Source organism: Myiozetetes cayanensis, unplaced genomic scaffold (genome assembly GCF_022539395.1).
Source record: "Myiozetetes cayanensis isolate MyiCay16 unplaced genomic scaffold, myiCay2020 scf1, whole genome shotgun sequence".
NCBI lineage: Eukaryota > Metazoa > Chordata > Aves > Passeriformes > Tyrannidae > Myiozetetes > Myiozetetes cayanensis.
In genome coordinates, this window is record NW_026086604.1 from 128,590,433 (window position 1) to 128,610,419 (window position 19,987).

Sequence of the window (19,987 nt, forward strand, 5' to 3'; positions counted from 1 at the left end):
ATTATTCTAAAGCTGTAATCAGTTCGATGATAAATATTTATGTTTACAGAAGACATCAGATGACAACTACCCTATGGCTTTGACTCAGATTAGCAATTTTCACAATAGTCATTAAATGCCAAAATTACTCATCTGTCAAAAACAGATTCCATTTTAAAAACTGCAACCGTTAGTTAAGGACAATGTTCATAGTATTGCAGCAAAAAGCGGAATAAATGAATACCATAAGTGATTAAGCGTCATAGATTTCTGGTAACAGCAATTAACATTCACTGTATTTCAACATTTTCAATCCAATGTGCAGAAGACCAGCATTAAATCCTTAGCTTAATAAATCCAATATTTTTGTCATATATGATTGGGGGGGGTGTTATTATTTTTTTAACTATATAGTTGCTATTAAGTTGACTGACCTCTTCTTGAGCATTTAGCACAGAAAAATATTGCAGCATCCCATTATGTTTCATTAATTCCTATCAATTACATTTCTTTTAAACCATTTTTAAAAACTTTTAAGACAAACTAATTATAGTTTTTTGCTGAAATTTAAGCGTATTTTACAGAGATTATTGGACTGCCCTAGCAAGCTGAATACCCAAATTCCAATCCACACTTTGCCACATACCCTGACTTAGTATTACAGTGATAAAATACATTTTAAAAGGTTGTGGTGGGGGGTAGGGCTTAGTCGGTTGAGGTTTCACTTCAAAAATATCCATCCATTATGCATAGAAAACTGCTGTGCCCTGCTTCCTAGGAGCAAGGAAGGCTCAAAATTGAGATGGGTGAGAGCTGAAGCCTTGAAGACTCCTGGGAAAAGGCTGAATATTCCTGTTTCCTGATGCAAAGCTCAACAAGAGGGTCTGCCTATTTCTTCTTAATACTTTTTGGCCCCAGGAAGAGAAAAGGTGCCCAGGGAGAGGAACAAATCAGTGCAGCAATATTAGATAGAATAAGAACAAACTGGAAGTTCCGTCTCCCTCTGGTCACAGTAGACTACAGGAGCCTTCCAAGTTGCCTGAAGTAAAAGATTTTGAGAGTGATTAAGAGACCTTTTTTTTGCCTGGCTGACAACCCGTTGTCATTCAGGCTGCTGTTACATGAATTAAGGAGCAGTGGGTCACAGGCAAGTGCCTTTTTATTCTGTCAAAGATAGGGGTTTTTCTGCCAAATGCTCACACAAATCAATATTACCTCTAACACTGAAAGTAGAAGAAAAGAAAAAAGAAAAAAATGAGTACGCTTTTCTCAAAGACTACAGCTATTTAGAGGCAGCACCACTAATTAGGAAGCAAATCAGCTTTCATTATTAGATTTATTTTTAAGGCAGGGATGCAAACAGGCAATGCAGGCATGACAGATGCAAGCTTATTCCATCAGTAATAGGAGATACAGTAAACAAACTCAGCTATAAAATAAATACATCAAGACATAAAGAGGAATTTATGTGCTTTACTGGGAATGTAATAATATGGAGTAAAAGACATGGTGGTAATAACAATGATATTTCAAAGGTTAGAAGAAGTTAAGAACAGTTACATTTTCACAGGACATGCTGAAATGCACAAAAAAAGTACTTAAGGGACATAAATCAGAATGAAGATCATCAAAAAAAAAAAAAAAAAAATATCACTGGTAGAGTCAGCTACTTGCTATGATCCACTAGAGTTCCTGCTCTAGGAAGCAATCCAGATGTTTTAGTTGAGCCTGAACTACCTCTAAAAGCTGGAACAGCTGTAGGAAAGAAAGCCAGGAGTACAGATTTCAGTAGTCCAGGCCAGCAGAAGCAGCACAGGGAGAGTCAGGAGCAAACCTTGTACGTCAGTTTGCCACAGCACGTTTTGCAGCTTGGCAAGTGCCACACAGTACAAATATAAATCAACTCTTATTTCCAATCATGTACAAGGCTGCAGCAGTGGCTTCCACAGGAAACATAATTATATGAGGGGCCATGTATTTAAGATTTATTGTGTGCCTTCAGTTCTGGAAAAACTGAGGAAGATATCTTCAAAACCACACATGAGAAGATGAGGCCCTGCCTACTACAAAGGAACTTATTAACTGATCACCTCATCATCTCTAACTATAACACTGTAGAAAGTATATTAATATATAATCATAAATAAATGTTAGACATGCAAGCTTGTTAGTTACCAAAGATGTAAATAATTGTGTTTTCCAAGGATACTTGGTTTAACATTCTCAGGGATAGACATTTTTAAAACATCTCACCTTCACACAAAAATTCCTTGAAGGGTTTAAAGCCTGATGTTATTTGTAAGACTTGCACCTCCATGCATGAATTATGAAACTTTGAAATTATTATGTGTCAATACATACATACCATTAAAAACGCTAAACCTAATATTTCAGGAAGCAATATTGTTTTATTTGCCTAAACATACTGTCCCAAGACTTCTACAACTGCCAATTGAGACATTCTTGTTTCTACTTCCACATACTTATAATATCCTGCTTAGTCTTTATTTAAAATATTTAAATGACAGCAAATAGCCTATTTGAAACCACAAAGAAAGGCAATGTCAAACACAACCCCCGAGGGGACAGCAATATGTGTGTCCATCAAAGTAATTTGGATTTTTATTCTATTTACAGTTCTTCATTTAAAAGTAAGCCTGAGGGAACAAGCACTGTCTTTAGCTTGTAAATATAGAGAAAATTCAGAAATACAATTAGGCAGGAGATGTCCCATAGAAAACAAAACATAATTAAATAATGGTTTTGCTTCTGCCTTCCTATAAAGTACTGTTTTACAGGAACTATCTTATATATTCTTTGGAAAAAGAAAGATGTTTGATTATGTGGTTTTCTATTTATAATAACTGGCAAGAAGCCAGAAAGGAATATCCATCAGCAGGCAATACTTTCCTCAAGAACAAAATTAAAAGGCAGGGGGTCTTTTGTCATACTAGGAGAGCATTAATGGGCTTAATCCCACAGGTTAGCCCCAGAGAGACGAGACTAATTTATTGCTACTGGAATATAATTGCTCAACTGGAAGTTTTTTAAATGGATTTAGGGATCACATAACCACTGATTCTGAACAAACACTGTCCAAAGGTCTGACTAAAAGTGAAATTGCTAAAGCTCCTCTAGCAAGAAGGGGCTGGCAGGGAGAGAAGGCTAATTAACATGGCTCAGCATAACCCTTAAAAATCAGGTGTATCTCCAGACAGACAACTTTGTCCAGAAACTAACACCAACATAGGTGGCAAACTCTCAGAACCACAATTATGTACGTCAACAAGCTGAGTACAGCACAACAAAGCATTAGGATATATGAAGTAACCATCTTATTGTTAGAAAAGAGTAGTGCAAGCTTTTAGTTTGGCATGCTGGTGAAGGTCTGGGAGCTTTTAACATATATGACTGGTTTTCTGTCCCCACAGCTGAAGAAATCACTCTCTTGGGTTATTTTTCACTCAGCTTTGAGATCAGGTATTCACTGAAAACCTCAAGCTGGCTAGTTCAGTTTTAAATTGGTAGGAGCTCAAACCATCATGTCAGGTTTTAATTACTGCATCAATTAACACTAGCCTTTGCTGCTGGCCTGGCAAGAGAGTACCCTAAATATATCCAATAGATTTTCATTAATATTATTTAAGAGAAAAAAACCTGTTACAAGGGATTCCTCATGGTAGAAGGGGAGTTTCATCTGCTCCAGTTTCCTAATTTGGGGGGTTTTCACCTCTTTTTTTTTTTTTTTTTTTTTTCCAGTTTCCTTTTATTAAAAATCCATTTGGACTATAAAAAACTTGAACTAGCAGTACCTTGGGACTCTACATGTGCTTATTCAAAGAAATATTTTTAATGTGTCTATGAGCTTTGGAAGTGTTGCACTGTCGTTAGATGGTAAAGATAGCCACGCAAATATATGCAGCAAAATCTGAAAAGGAAATGCTGCTGCAGTTCAGTCTGCAGCTACTATTTTAAAAGACAAGTATCTCAGGATGTAGAGGGTGACATGATACATTAGCAAGCCCAGCTATCTGCCTACACCCATCCTCCTCAAAGACAAGCTCACTGGGCCATGATAAGATCGAATGAAAGTACAATTATGCAAATTATAATGTCTTTTTAGTAGTGAACAATTACAGCTACAATGACTACTGTATATCAGACCTTGAACTATACAGCACTGCAGCCTTGCAAATCTGTAGTAGCACAAAGAACCTTCAAAGCCAGTCTTCACTTATACCAAACACTTGCAGAGGCACTGGGAAGCTGGGAAGACCCATGGGCCTTCCCTGTTCCCACTAGCAATATGTCTGAGTGACAGTCAGACATTACAAGGATGCTATCTTGCAGAATACACAACATGCATTTTCAAAAAGAATTTTTTTTTTTTTTTTTAGTTAGGACAAATATATGCAGTAAGGAAGAATTTTCCTTAAATTCGTTAGATAGCAGTTGTTCTCATCTACTTCATATGTTGTAAATGACACTTTTCAGTCAAAGAACATGGAAAAGTCATGAAACTACATTACAAAACTAGATGATGTGCAACAATGATCAGCTACAGCAGAAAAAAAAAATCCCTCCTCTTTTTGAAACATTTTCTTTCCTTAAACCAAACAGGCCCTCTGAGTTTTCCAGAAAAGAGAGAGTTATTTTTTTCCATGAACTTCTAAATTTCAAGAAGTTAAATACTGGAATAAAGCTCTCAGTATAAGTGAAGATTTAAACACTTCCAAAGTAGAACAACAATGGGACTGATGTCAAAGTGCAAGACAGGTGTAACAAATACCATCTGAGTGATCTATACACACACGACACATTCTGCATGTCTGGTTGGCTTCCATTTAATGCTAAAATCATTTGGCTGGCTTCCCAAAAAGTAACTGGATCAAGTCTCTACCCATCTATATTTCCATTAAATCCTGCTATTAAACCCCCTCTTTCTTGCATGATGATTCCAAGTATCTACCTTAGAAGGAAAAAAAATTCCAAAGTGAGATCAGCTATGAAAATGCTTCATCAAAGTAAGTGAGCAAAAAGATTAGGGAATATTTTATCTGCTCATATAAAAAGCTAATACCATTCATTACAGTTCCCTCAAACTTGGTGAACCTACGCTGACTTACCTCACTGAAGATCTAGCACTGACAGCCTAAAAAACATTTAGTCTGGGGTTTAAGGGCAATATTGTCTTATCTTAAGGGCAAATGTTCGAATGGAGGGGAGGAATTATCAACACTGTTAATAGCATTTACTCATATATATAATATATAAACAGTTTCTATGAAAGACTTGACATGACATTTTGCAATGCTACTGTGTTTGCCTTGAAAGTGTGCTCTTTTTGACTCTTACCTTCACATTCTCTGGATGAAGCCCTCCAGGGTGTTTGTCCATGTACTGACATAAATCAGTGTGCTAAAAGAAAGTCAGATGGAGAAAAGTGTATTAATATCCATATGACTGCAGCAATAAATACTCCTCAACTTAGGAGTGGACAGAACAAATGGAAAATAAGGAGATTTTTTTCAGTCACACATGTGCAAACATACACTTGTACCTTTACACTAATTTTAATTAACAGCCTTGGTAATTTGACTGACATGAATATTCAATAAATGCAAATTAATACTTTTTCTAACACCCTGTATATGGTAAATTCATTACCTGTATTTTAGTATCATTTTATACCTTGCAAGGAAAGTATCACCATCAATACCACAAAGGTAGTATCTAGAGGGAAGAGGAAGAACCTAAAGGGAGAACTTCACATGCAACTCTAATTGTTCACATTAAAACACTGCATTTTAAATATAATTTTATAGTGATTCTAGATGAAGATGGTTTAAGGGTTTAGAAAATAAAGCTGAAAAGTGCTGCATGTCAGAGTACTGAATGATACCTTCCAGCTCAGAAAGAAGCACATATGATGGGCATGTACAGCCATTACAGATACTTTAGGAAACAACTTCACTGAAGAATCAAAACCAAAGTGTTTACTTCACAGTGAATATAGTTACCTATATTCCCTGCAAACATCACATAAAATCTCTTCAGGAAAAAAAAGCAGACTTGCAATGTATAGATTAATGTTATTTTTAATAAGTAAATATTTATTGCTTTCACTATGGAAACAGGACTTTCTCTGAATTCTTCTCTTACACTTCTTCACTTCAGCAGCATGGTTTTAGTGAAGTGGCATGTTGCGTCACTGATTTGTTTGCACAGCTCAGCTTCTGGAACTATGTTCAGAATAAACAAAGCAAAAATATGCACTAGATTAACCAGCATAGACAGAGAGACAGACTCTGCCTTCCACATCTGGTTTCTGAACACATCTGGTAAAAATCATCCAACATTCCTTGAAAAGCTACTTGGCAATACCTGCCTCACATACAGAACAGCCCAGCTAAATGTAGGCAGTTTTCAAGGTGAGAGTTTTGGACAAAAGCTGCCTTCCACAGAGCAGAATGATTTTTCTGTGCAACATTTCCCAAAACAGGAGGCATTCTTTAGTTCTCTTTTGCAAGGCTGTATGGATACATGGGAAATTTCACACCCAAGCCACAAAATTCATTCTAGCCACAACTATTATGCATAATCTTCTCTTCTGAATTCTACAAAAACCTACCATGCATGTAGAAATGAACATTGCAATGACATAAGATGCACTGGATGATTAGGTTGTGCACTAGCACAACTACTTTCAGAAATTCTACATGGTTTCAAGAGAGCAAGTGCCCTGACTACAGGAAATTGCCTGAATCCCAAAATGAACAGTGAGGGTATCACAAGGGCATACTCAAACAGGCAAACCACACTAAATACAACACAATAAATCTTCCAAAACACAGGCTACAGTAAGAAATTCTTCAATTTATAGTTCACACTTCAGTGAATGCATTTAGAAAGAAAATTTAAAGCTACATCTCTATCTGTGAATAGTTACTTCCAGTGAACTGCATTTTGCATAAAGACTCTGTGAAATTTAAAGACTTATTCATCATTTCTGTAAATCTTTAGCCACTTCAGGTACGTAGTCCTCTTCTATTCTCCCAGTTAGTTTTTTGGAACTGTATCAATAAACCATGCCAAAAATGGACAAGTCATCCTTCAGTATGCATCCTCGCACTGCTGGCTTTGGTCTTGTTTTACTATATCAACACCAAAACAAAGTCATCTGCTAACCTTGTCATTTGTTTGAATAAACTAACAGGTTTTGAGTACTAACCCCAGCACAAGAATCTGCCTCTGGCAAAATATCAACTGAAATACCATTACTATATTGGCGGCTGGTGTCAAATAAGAAGTTTTAATGGGTTAACTGTTACTGAAGAGAAATATAAGACTGTTGGAATAACATGTTCTCTTCTTTAACCTAAATATAAATCTTTGAATACTGCTAGCACCTGCAGCACTCAAAGAACTTTAAAGAATAGCCTGAAATTTCAATTTAGAAAGCCTGTCAGGGTGACCAGGGAAGTGCTGTCCCATCCTCAGACACGCCCAGCATGAACCCTGAGCACTGCATGCTCCCTTGCATGGGTTGGTTGAAGGAATGCAAGTTCAGCCTTTCAGCCTTTGTGAGCAACAGATAACCTGATAGGTGGGAAGCTTACTGCCTCCTTCACCTTCTACTGATTTCTATAATCTCCAACTGGTCAGCTAACAGAAACCAGATCAGAGGAAGACAAACCCAATACTACTTCTCAAAGTCCCATCCCTGAAGCCCCACCACGCAAGCCCCACCAGCTGCACCTTTATATTCACCAAAAGCTTTTCATCCTATTCAGATCACTAGGAACACCAATAAGTTACCTTTTTTATTTCCAATATGCTTGTAATAAATGTTCAGGATAACCCCATTTTCTTACATTTATATTTCAGTTACTATTTGGATGCCTTTTCTCCACACAGAAACATCAATGACGATCATGTTTATATTATGCATCATTAACCTCTTCTTCCTACCCCAAGGATCAAGGCAACTGGGAGCCTGATATAACCTTCTGCATCAAAACCTTCAAAAACTGATTCCATGAGTCTACTTAAAATACAGTGTAAGCATCAATTTCCTCTGAATCCTGAAAGTCTCAGAGAGTCAACTGTACTGCAGTCTTTTGGCATTTATTTTTTGCCCTACAGACACACTACAGACATAGAGAAATCTCTACCAAATCTTCATTCAGACAAGAAACAGGAATAGAAAGTCTTTTCTGTTCAAACTTTCAAGAATTTGCTCTCATAAAACTGAGCTAGAGTCCTTCTCATAAAAGTAACTGAACACTGTGGTACCAGTTGTGAAAGCAACTTACGATGTTAGAGTACATTGTTTCTCACTTTAAGAAAAAGAAGGTAGCAGCAAAGCAAAGGCAGCATCAGCTGCTTTTCTTTTCCCAAGGTAGGGACTAAATGCACGTTGAATTAAACATTAGTATAGCCAGGAAAACTGACAGCACTGCAGAGACAGCTCTTTCTAAACCTATTTTCCCTTTTGGCAGGCAAGTGTCTACTCCAGTGCTTGTGTGCACAGCTGACATTGAAGAAGGCAACATGAATGCAAGTTTCAGGAAAGCATTAGAAAAGAAAACAAAGAGCAAAGTGGATAAAAGCAGTTTTCTAATGGTATTCCATGAAATTGGTACCGTATAGATGAACAGAGTCTTTTTATTCGTGCTGTATTTCTAAGTGGAAGACAACATGCTTTCCCAAGTGGAACAGTGGCTGCAAATACAGCATGCCACACTGTGACACTGGAGACTTTGCTGTGGTTACCACCTTGATCTAATAAAATATAAACCCTAAAGCAATATTCAAGATACAACTACCATTGCCAAGAACATGAAACTGCTGAAATAAGGTACAAAGAGAAGAAAAAACCCAACCAGTATACATTCTACAGTCCATTCTCCACTGTCTCGGAGGATGAGGGCACCTCACAGGGAAGCAGAATACACTGGGAATGCAGTACAGAGACTTCCAAATAATTACAAGCATCTGTCACAAGGTGACATCTGATCCCAGGTGGACCTGGCTAAACCCATTCTTCTTTGAGCTAGCTCTTAACAACTCTATCAGCCATACTGTTTAATCCTCAACACACATTAATCACCAAAGTAATACCATGCTGACGGTACATGGTATAGTTTATCTTAAATTGAAAATCCCATTAATTCCTGCTCTTCACACTCCACCGGTTTATCCAACCTTTTATTTGCTTCCCCAATAAATGTACATTATGATAACTTTTAAAATGTGGCTTGTCCTCAGCTAAGAAAACCAGATCAGTATTGCAGAATGAACTCTCTGGATTCTTGCATTCCAGAGATGGGGAGCTGAGATGTTGTTACTGACTTTGGTGCACACTGGACTGCAAGAGTTTAAAATGAATTGGCAATATTTAGATACATATTAGCAATAAATCTAATCATAATCATCCACATAATCATTGTGTCCTTGTCATGCCTGGCTGAGAGCCTTGTCTTGACTACTCTGCAGCACTGACTTCAGTCACAGCTATGAATCTGCAATGCTTTTGCAAAGGAGACTGGGAATCTCATGATGAATAGCAAAAATTTTTCTTATCTGAATTACAATGGCAGCAATTTCTGATGGTGATGATGATTCCTAATACAGAAGGGGTGGAACCCAGTTCTCCATTGCAGTTATTATTGGTCTTATCTTGAAACAATACTTTGATTGAAGCAGGAACCTCAGAAGACACCCTCTTTCCAACATGCACAAAAAAATAAAAGTTCAACAACCCCCACATGCCTTCACCACACAACCCACTAGAGAGCTGCACAACAGGCTCTTCCACAAGTATGATCAAAGGAGATTGCACAGGCCATGTTTATCTTGCCATCCTCTAATTTTAAGAGCTTGACTTTGCCACCTCACTAACAAAATAATGTTTTGTGCAAAATCTGTTACTCTTTAAGTGAACAATTTGATCTCTCCTCCCACTGCTGGCTCCTCCAGAAAAAATTTACTTCCTCCAGGGAATCAATCTACAATATTTGAAGTGAAAGACTAAAGCCAAGTCTTTGAGAGGAGACGAAGAATCTTCCAAGACATAGTTCTTAAGTACAATTTACAATTTTTCTGAAGCTTATCTCTTGACCAAATTTCAGCCAATTTTGAAAATAATAGCTAAATGCTACCCACAGCACAAGGTTACCCATTCCCTAAATTCCAAATCCATGCTCTAAGGCTTATAATAAGGGTCCTCCAGATACAGGTTTAAGATATCTTGGCCATTTTGGCTAAAAATTAAAAATAAATCTAGGCAACCTAAGGCAGACTTTGGCAACTTTTTTTCTTCAAATAATTGTATTTCACTAAATTGTGCCAGAAGATCACTGCTGCAGGGCTGTGCCTTGACTTCAGGGCTCTGGCACACAAAGGTACCCCTCTTTGAGAAGGCCCTGTCCAGCCTTTTTGTTACCTTTGATTCTTCAGCATGTTAAAACACAAACCCTTTCCTCAGTGCACATCTCAAGTAACTAGACTTTCATTAAGAAACCCTTGACCATTCCTGGAATAGATGGCACAATTTCTTGTTAGACCAGAGGCTGCACAATGCTTCCCAGGACATGGAATAGAAAACTCATGCTCAGCTATGCTAATTTAGCCATTCCCCTGTTTCCAAACTGAATATGGAAGCACATTAGCCAGTGCCCATTTTTGACCCAAACTTCAATGAATTACAAATATTTTCCTCCCTGTGATGGAAACAAGTATCACAATTCCTACAGGTACATGAAAATGACAGAGAGATTAAGTTATTTATTCAACATAACTGCTCATAGTCTAAATAAAAATTAAGAAAGTTGTACAAGGAAAAAAAAGAAAAAGAAAAAAGGAAAATGCACACTTGCTCAGACTCCTTCTATAATGTTTTTCACTCACTTCATCCCTACATCATCAACTGTGACAATACCACAAGTGTTTCATTAACCTCATGAAATACTCTCTCCAGACTTACACGAAGAAATGAACTGATGAACTGGGGTTTTCGTTTAAGCTTGGGGCAGCATATAGTTATATGAAGGTAATTTTTATTCTGCAAGACTCTGGTTTATGTTAGTAGACATGTGTGCTTATGTTTGCGAGCATACTGTGTATAAGCATCTGCTGAAGGGAAAAGAATTCTGGCTGATACTTATACAGCTGAAGCAAGGTTTATATACATTGCATCCTACTTCTGGAAAAGAGAGGGTATGCAAACAGAGAAAAAAAAACCCACAAATGTTGATGGTGCAGACTCTACCCTTCTCCCCTTGAAGAAGAAATTCTAAATATGAATAGATGAGTAAACCACAAGCTACAAATGTCCTCAGATATGTTCAATGCTTCACTTTATAACTGTCTTGCTCAACTATCTTGCTCAGAAATCAGAGACTCTGCTATCAAACACAAACATGTTCAGACAAAGGGCAGGATGTTTCCTTTCAAAGGCATGACCACTGACATGAAATGAGCTCTACTTTGCCAGCCTTCTCCATAATAATAATACAATTGTCATTCTCTTCTAATTAAATTAGTCACTTCTACTTCCCATGCAATACATATTCTTTCCTTCTTCTTCCTCGGTCATGATAAATCTCCATGTGACTTAGCCATCCCATAACGCTGCCTAATTGGTTTCAGCTGTCATTTTTGAAGCCAAAATGCACAGAGAGCCCGGGGCTTGTGAGTGGAACAGGAAGCACTTCCAACCGCATTCCCATCATGTAAAACCAGCAATGTGAAAGAACCCTTCCATTAAAACAAAAATGGGAGTATTTGGCTGCCGGCAATGCCATCATGCAGCAGACAGATTGTGCTGCTCCACTGAGGCAGCGAGGCTGTTGTGAGCCATTCCTCTCTGTTCAAAGGAGAGCACACATTATTTATGCCCTAGCAGCTTTCCTGACAAAAATACTTTCCCTTTTATCACCAACAAATTCTTAAACCAATAATATAATTTACCAATAAAAGCACAGGCAGTAGGAATATTTGAAGTGACGTGAGAACAAAGAAAAGTTAATTCCATTTAAATGGCACGTATCCTCCAACCTAAGTGCTCTGCAGATTACTGTGCCACACTTTAAACTCATTTCATGTTGCTAGTATTTTCAAAAGTGTCATAGACTCTTATTTTCATGTATTTCTGTGGTTTTCTATAATTCAGTCCTTTTCCTCTATGAGATGACACAATGTTAGCCATGCTAACAAAAAATACCCTGCAAGCAAGCTATCTCTGGTGATACCTAAGCAACTTCCAGCAAAACAGCAGCAGGCACCAGCACCAGCTGGGCTGAGCAGCAGGGGAAAGATATATAATAAGGATTCAAGAAAGAAAAAACTGCCCCACAAGACACCTTTAATGAAAACAATTTAGCTAACAGATGTTTCTAGTGCCTTGGATTTCTCTCACACTGTCAACAAAGATAAATATACTTCAAAATACATGAACAATACTATATAGAAAAAGAGGCTGGGCAGCGGGGGAGTAGGTAACACAGATAGAAACATACCTGAAAATCCCAGAGAGAAAAAGGAATGCACAGTTGTCTGATTTTTGGCTATTATTAGAAAAGATAAATTTATTTATAGATACAAAGTCTCTGTTCATTTCACAAAGAACAATCTGGTCCCTTACAGACAAGTGAGACACACACAGTTGAGGAAAGAATTGCTGAATGAACTAAGAGATCTTCAACAAAATATAATTTTCTAAAAATGCTAGTTTATTTTCCCCCTTATTCTCTGGCCACCTTAGTAATTCTATGAGCTTTGCGTTCTTAGTAAATCAGGGAAAGGACACAAAACATATCTAATTTAGTGAGATTATTTTAACTAAAGAATGACATTGCAAAAACCAGTAGGAATTCCTGTTTAGTATGATCAAAACCTAGCATCAAATCATCACCTTGTGTTAACTGTGATGGACTTACAGACCCCAAAATCAACAAACTTGGGACAATTTTTGCGAGCCATAACACATGTTGTGTGTGCACTTTTTCTTTAATTTGCTAAATCATTGACCTTCCATAGCACTGAACATTATATCTGCTATATCCACACATAACAAACAAACAAAATCTGAAGATACAAAAAAGCTTCTCGTTATAAGAGCATGGCAGATACCCGTAAGCTCATGGTGAGGGTATCTGCTCCAGGACCACTTAAGCAGAACACATACATGGCAGGGAGGCTGATAGTCCACATGCAGCCACACTGAGCCAAGTATCCATGCTGATATCAGCCTGGACTGACTGGATAGTACAGACAGGTCTACAAAAGCTCAGCTGTCACAAGAGCCTTTGCTATGCTGGTGTGAGGGACACAAAAGCCCAGGCCATCTTCAGAGCTTCCTTTAAAAGCTTCCACATCCTACATAGACCTCTCTTCACCCTGGCTGAATGACTTTTTCCTGTCATGCATCCTAATCTTAACTGTCCATGCGTGATTGCAAGATTAATAAAAATTTTATAGGGAAAATTGCTGCTCAGACTGCAAGGTAGACAAGAAAAAATGAAGCTTCCATGGATTAGATTCTCTTTACTCCAAGTACTAAAATAAGAAAAAACAAAAAGGGCTTTTTAACTTTCAAGAGGTGGCTCTGTTTATTACTCAGGCTTGATCCTTGATTCCTACTTTTCACCATTCCTTAATTAATTTTTATATCACAAAACTATAAACATAATATAAAGATATCTGCAACTACTGATTTACTCATTCTGACTTCAGGATTTTTACTACTATTATTTCACCAGAATTGCTTACCCCAAGTTTCTGGTTTTAGAGATTTCATATATGTACTTTTTATCAGTATGATTAAATTAGTACAAAGGTACATACTACTGGTTCAGGAAGGAAAAATCTATCTTAAAGATTTAGAACCATGGTAATCATCACTCTCCAAACAGCCAGGTTTTGGGTTGGTGTTTTGTTGGTTTGTTTGTTTTTTCAATCTACACTGACTAAATCAGAGCTCCACATTTTAAAAGATATTAAATAATAGTAACAACTCGTATTATTAAAGAGCCTGATAAAAAACAAGTTTAATTAGACTGGACAGTCTCTGGTGCAAGTTCAGATACTGTCAGCTTTCACCCCAGAGGGACTTGGGGAATGCCAGTTCATTACTGAAATTAAAAGATAAGGAATGTGTGGGATACCACCAGAACTACCAACACTAGAGCTGTCCAGAAATCTATAACATAGAAATAATCATTAAAAAAGAAAAACAAACAAAACCAAACAAAAACAACAACAACAAAAAAACAAACCAAAACAAAAATGCAACCAAACAAAAAACCCCCTACAACTGAAGAATTTTGTCCATTTATTTTGTCTAAACTAGTAAAATAAACTGATTTGGTTTTTTCTGCAAAAAGAAAATATATTAATCTTACCTATATCTCCTATCAATGACATGTAATGCTGCTGATTATTTGCCTAAACTGTTTTTAAAAACTGACAGTATTAGAGAAACTATCCCCCCATAGTAGTTTCTTCAGTGCTTTGTTATTGTTACCATGAAAGAGGCATTCCTAGAGTTTAATCTTTTTCTTTCTTACTGCTATTTCAGATTGTCTTATTTTATCCTCTTTACCATTCACACAGAAATAGGTCACTGACTTTTGCTATATTTAAAGGTTGTAAACATCTCATCCTTTTTTTTCCCCTGACTCTAAAGAGCCCTACTTATTTTGACTTTTCCTTAGAAGCCTTTATTCTCAATGTTTACTCATTCTTGTCTTTTTTCCCCTCAGGTCTCCAGCTGATTCTTCTCTTCTTTGTGCATACAAATTTACCATTTAGGATGGTGGCCTTACCTGTACCAAGTGGAGTGTCATCACTGGCATATCTACTGTGCATACGCATCCTACTACAATCACGTTTGACATTTTTATCTATAACTTTAGAAAAAACCCTAATTCAGATCTATCAGTAGATAGAATATCTCATGTGATTTCCAATGTTGCATGCATCAGCTCAATTCTAAGTGTTTCTTATGCTTTGATTTTGCTGTGGGTGCAATTTTTGTTTTGTTTTTTTAAATACTTACATGAATACACTTGTTAATAAAAAGAAGAATAAATAATGGATGTCAATTATTAAATAGCATCTATTGTAGCATACTACAAATCTAACCCGTATTTGGTAAGGTTATAAAAAACCTTAAATTGCACTAAAAATAGACATTCAGATACACATAGCCTCCCAGTCTGTTGGACTGTAAATCTTGATTAATCTTATTAACACATCATTAGCATGTGCCCTCTGTATGAAGTCTACAAAACTTTTGAGAGGTCCTGCAAAGTCAGGATGATGAGGTAAACTGAGTAACATCTTTCCTCCTCCTGCTAGACATGTGTAAAGTTCTTAGCCTAGCATGAGTATTTTTATTTAAATTTAAATATAACTTTTCATTCCTTCTTTTCTGCTGATTCCCATGTCTGGCACAGTCTTTACCTCTCGGCAAAGCACTAAGCAATTTCCTTCTGAAATCCCATTTGAATCCCTACCTCCCAAAGCTGATTCTGTTTGCATTTGCAGCCTATACCTGGACATCAACAGCTCCTCTCTCTGATCTGCTCATTAAAACTTGAAAAACAAGGCTTTCCCAAGAGCAGTATTCCCTTACTGCCTCTTCTCAGTAGTAGGGGATTTCCTTTCTGTTTACTCTAAGCTTTGCTTTGTCATCTTTTTGACTGTGATTCATGCAACACAACTCAGGGCAAACCTGGGGCACAATGGTTGGGATTAAACCCACAGGGGAACAGCTCCTTCCCTGGTCAAGGTAAACAGAAACTACAGAATTCAACTGCTCCCATGCTGGGAGACCTCAGTGACTCTGCCCCTTCCCAGAGTGGACAAGCAAGGGTGTTTGCCAAGAGGTGGCAGGAGGCATCTGGCTTGCTGCAGAGCGCCACTAGCTGTCCGTCCTTGCTTACTGGAGCTGGACAAGCACCTTCTCAAATGGAAAGAAAATCCCCCCCTCATTTCACTTTCATAATAAAATAATGTAATGCAGGTTCCAAATAAATTCCACTCTCAGTCAAGGATTAGAAGACTCTTCCTTCCTCCTTGTGTCCAGTTTTCCTAATTTCCTCTAGGTGAATGATCCCAGTGATCAGAGCTCAAAAACTGTTCTGAGACACAACTGCTTTTCCCTGCTCTCTCATCCACTAAAATAATGTGCTTTTCTGGTCTGATAAACAGTATACATGTCAATTTCCAATAAGCATTAAAATAAGAAACTCACACCTACTTTCTTCTTACAGGAAATGGGAGGGTAATGTAACTAATGAACTTTATTAAGTAAACTCATTGTATAACAAACTATTTTAGCTGCTGTAATGAAGCAAAGGGAATTAAACTTTCTTCTTTAACGGAAAGTAATTTTTAAGAAGCAAAAACATACACACAGATGAAAATAGGCAAGGTAATTAGAAAGTCTTTGGTTTAATTACATTATTAGATTAGAGCTTTTAGATTGGAGCTTTTTCACTGTAGAGGCAGAAATAATATTACTCGTAGCTCGTACTTCCAAATGTGAGTGTATCTGTTCTTGTTTCAAATCTAGATCGTAAATACTGAAAGCATGAGGTAAAGTATTGCTATACAAGCTCATTTTTACATGATACGCTGCTGGTTCATTTATTGATAATAATATACTTACATAATTATGCATAATACTAAAAACCTCATTATCGTTCTACAGAGCCTGCAGCCACATGTATTGCTTAGGATTGCCTTTGACCAATTAAATGTTTCTAAATACAGTCATCTTCCTTTTAAATAAACAACTGAAGCAACAAACAGTAGCAGCTAATGATCATTTTAGAACAAACAGGTGTGAAACCATCTTCAGAGATCTCTCAATATGTCTCAGATCTCACCTGTAAAATTTATCACCTCCTTGGGCAAAGCTGACCATATCAGTGACACTTGCACTAAAGCCAGCGTACTCATAACATTTTCTCAACTAATACCTAAATGGAGCCTGGCAAGGAAGGGAACAAAACCCATGTGAACAGTCATACTGCTCCATTGAACTGGAAAGTGAACTGACCTTTTTCTTTGGAAGTCATTGCAGTCTCAGATACTACACGCAAAGTGTGCCAAAACTTCACATTTTATTTTCAGGTCTTGTTTAGCACATCCCAGCTAACTATACAGAAACCATTTTCTGTACCATTTATACATGAAAGACTATCAGCCCTTCAGGTTTTGTAGAGGAAATTCCAGGCAGCTCATTCTCAAAACTGCCCAGGTAACAAGCAATGGTTCTCAGTCATCCAATGATAAAACTGAGCTCTAATCTCCCTTCACAATATGCTGATGTAAGAGTTAATAAAGAACACAAAGAAATTGTGCCTTACTAACAAGGTACTGTATTCAATAAACTGTTCTCAACTAAATTCTTTCATTCAAAAGGAGTAAGCTCTCTTTCTCTTCTTCCACAGAAATCTACAGCTCCACATTCACCACCAAAACCCTTATATGGAGAATGAACTTCTCCTGATCTTCAGCTGTCAGACAGAATTTTTAAAGATTGACTCTTCTTGGTTCTGCGGACCACCAAGGTTAAAGAAAAAACACCCTGGCATATTTTCTTCTGACAGCCTTTCATATTAAAAAAAAAAAATCTAATTTGAGGTACCCAGAGAATTTAATTATTGCCGTGTTTCCTTTCAGAGGCTATTCTACTTTCAGGTTTTAACTTACAACTGCAATGTATTTTGCAATGAAAGGTGCTACATGAAATTAAATTTCATTCTACTCTTTCAGGGTCAGTGCTGAAACCAAACACCTCTGACAACCTCAGATGTTTCACCAGTATTATTTTTCCAATGGAATCATCACAGACCTAGCAACCCAAGTTTCCATTTTCAGAGAACTCTCAGGTCACTAACTGTTCATCCCTAATTTAATCATGACATCTCACTCAGCTGCTTTTTATTATGTTTGAAATGGTCAATAGTGATCAACAGAAATAGTGTATCAGTTCCATGATGTCACTTTATGAAATAAATAAAATCCAACCCCTTTTAGGTTTGTTAGGCTTCAATCATTCAAAAACTTACACCACCATGTAATTTTAATCAAACGAATATTTTTACTTATTTCAGTGCAAATTACTGACATGATTGAACTACACCACATACAGGTGTTAAAGTAACAACAAACTAGACATTAGAGATATAGAGCTCAGTAACACCAATTATGTGGCTAGATTGCATAGTTAACAAGCCAAAATTTGTACATTTAAATGGGCAACTGTAATTTTTACCTCTGCACATTCATATTATGCACTGAATGGAAGCTTTTTAACAAAAGGAACAAAGGAGGTCATTGTGATCATGCAATTAAAACCTGTATCATGCACTCCCACAAGAATTCAATTCAGGTTACGTGGGCATTATCAGATAGCATTAGCTATTTGATCAGACTATAACTTTACATTACCTAACAATGAAAACAGACTTCTGTGAAGCAATTCTGTCATCTCAAGGCACAGAAGCATGTTACAATGTCATTATCATACAGTCCTCAGGGTGTTTGGAGAGAACAAAGTACCCTTCCCTTTTTTTCTGAGCACCACCTTGAGAGACTGCCCACAAGCCAAAATACTAAAATATTACTTGAATCAGTTCAAGAAACCATTACCAAATGAGATCCTAGAACAGTCTCAATAGCTACCAAACACCATGGGAATAAAAAGGTGCAACCACCAGCAGGGTTGGTCCCAATCATGCCTTGTTGAAAAACAAACAGCTAAGTAAATATAGAAGAATGTGCCACTGCATGAAGATTAGTTTGTGTCCATACTTAATCACGGAGAGCACCATGATATTACACATGACTGGGAGCCAGAGTCTGTAAACAACCCTGCTGGATATAAAATCCAGAAATTTTACCTTATTATAATAGGCAAAACCATCTATTTCACAGAGAAACATATTCTATATATCTCATTTCTCAACCAGTGCTGATGAATACAGCTAAATACAGCTGCTGATAAAAGGACTGCAAAATGTATTCATGTAAAGACATGCAAATAAGTCTACACTGACCATTATATAAAATTAAATATCAGGGCTTTTCCTATGTTAATTCAGTGTGTAAGGAACAGAAGAATCACTGATTTTAAGACAAGGAATTATATTTTTATTAATATTCCAATACCTAAAGTAAAAAAATAGGTACTGTATGCAAACACTCTTCAGGCTGCCATAGCTGAATACCCACACCATCACATCGTAGCACTCTAATGTACATAGACAAGGGGAACGGCTTCTCCAGACAAGATGCTGTGATTCTGTGTGCATTATCATGTCCAAATTAAGGCTTCCTCACAAGAAAAACACAAAAATATTCCACTTGTCTTAAGCAGAGACGTACTAAGACTAGAGCTAGTAATCACCGTACTTTATAAATGCAGTGTCTTACAGACAACACAATAATAGATATGATACTGAAGATCTAGCTGTCTCTAATCTCATTTGTTTCTTTTAAATTACATGTTCTTGGACCCATCTGTGAAAACTGGGAGGTTAATTATGATAGTACATTGCATAATTCCACAGCTAAATGCTGAAGTAGTTCTACATAAATGCCATATGTTTGTCTTAGAAAAACTGAAAAGATTAATTAAGAGGCCAAGGCCAATACTTTGGAAAGTAATACTCTGAACACAATTAGATCCTCACACTACATACTATGAAAATTGAAGTTTTAATTAGTAGGTAAAACATTAGTCATGGCAAAATTAAAAAAGCCCAAATTCTCAATTGCATGCAACACACTCTGTTTTTCACTGACATTGCTTATAAAAAGAGACTCTGCACAAGCCAGTCACAACACAAGCCATTTAAACTTGATACATGCTTTTCATGAAGGAACTACCTGTTAAGCACTTTAGTCCTGTTCTGCTTCCCTACATATCCTCACCCATTTTAAACTTACTTGATCACATTAATAAAGAAAAAACTCCCATAAAAAAACT

The 19,987-nt window shown here is 37.0% G+C and overlaps 1 protein-coding gene across 6 annotated transcripts in view; it reads right to left on the reverse strand.

Annotated features, from left to right (window-relative positions):
• The window catches only part of CDK14 (cyclin dependent kinase 14), a 309,078-nt gene that overhangs the window by 157,316 nt on the left and 131,775 nt on the right, over positions 1–19,987 (reverse strand). For all 6 annotated transcript variants that reach the window (XM_050333417.1, XM_050333452.1, XM_050333444.1 and 3 more), the window contains one exon: positions 5,335–5,397. In XM_050333417.1, the coding sequence (XP_050189374.1) occupies positions 5,335–5,397 (63 nt within the window). The remainder of the gene's footprint in view (positions 1–5,334; positions 5,398–19,987) is intronic.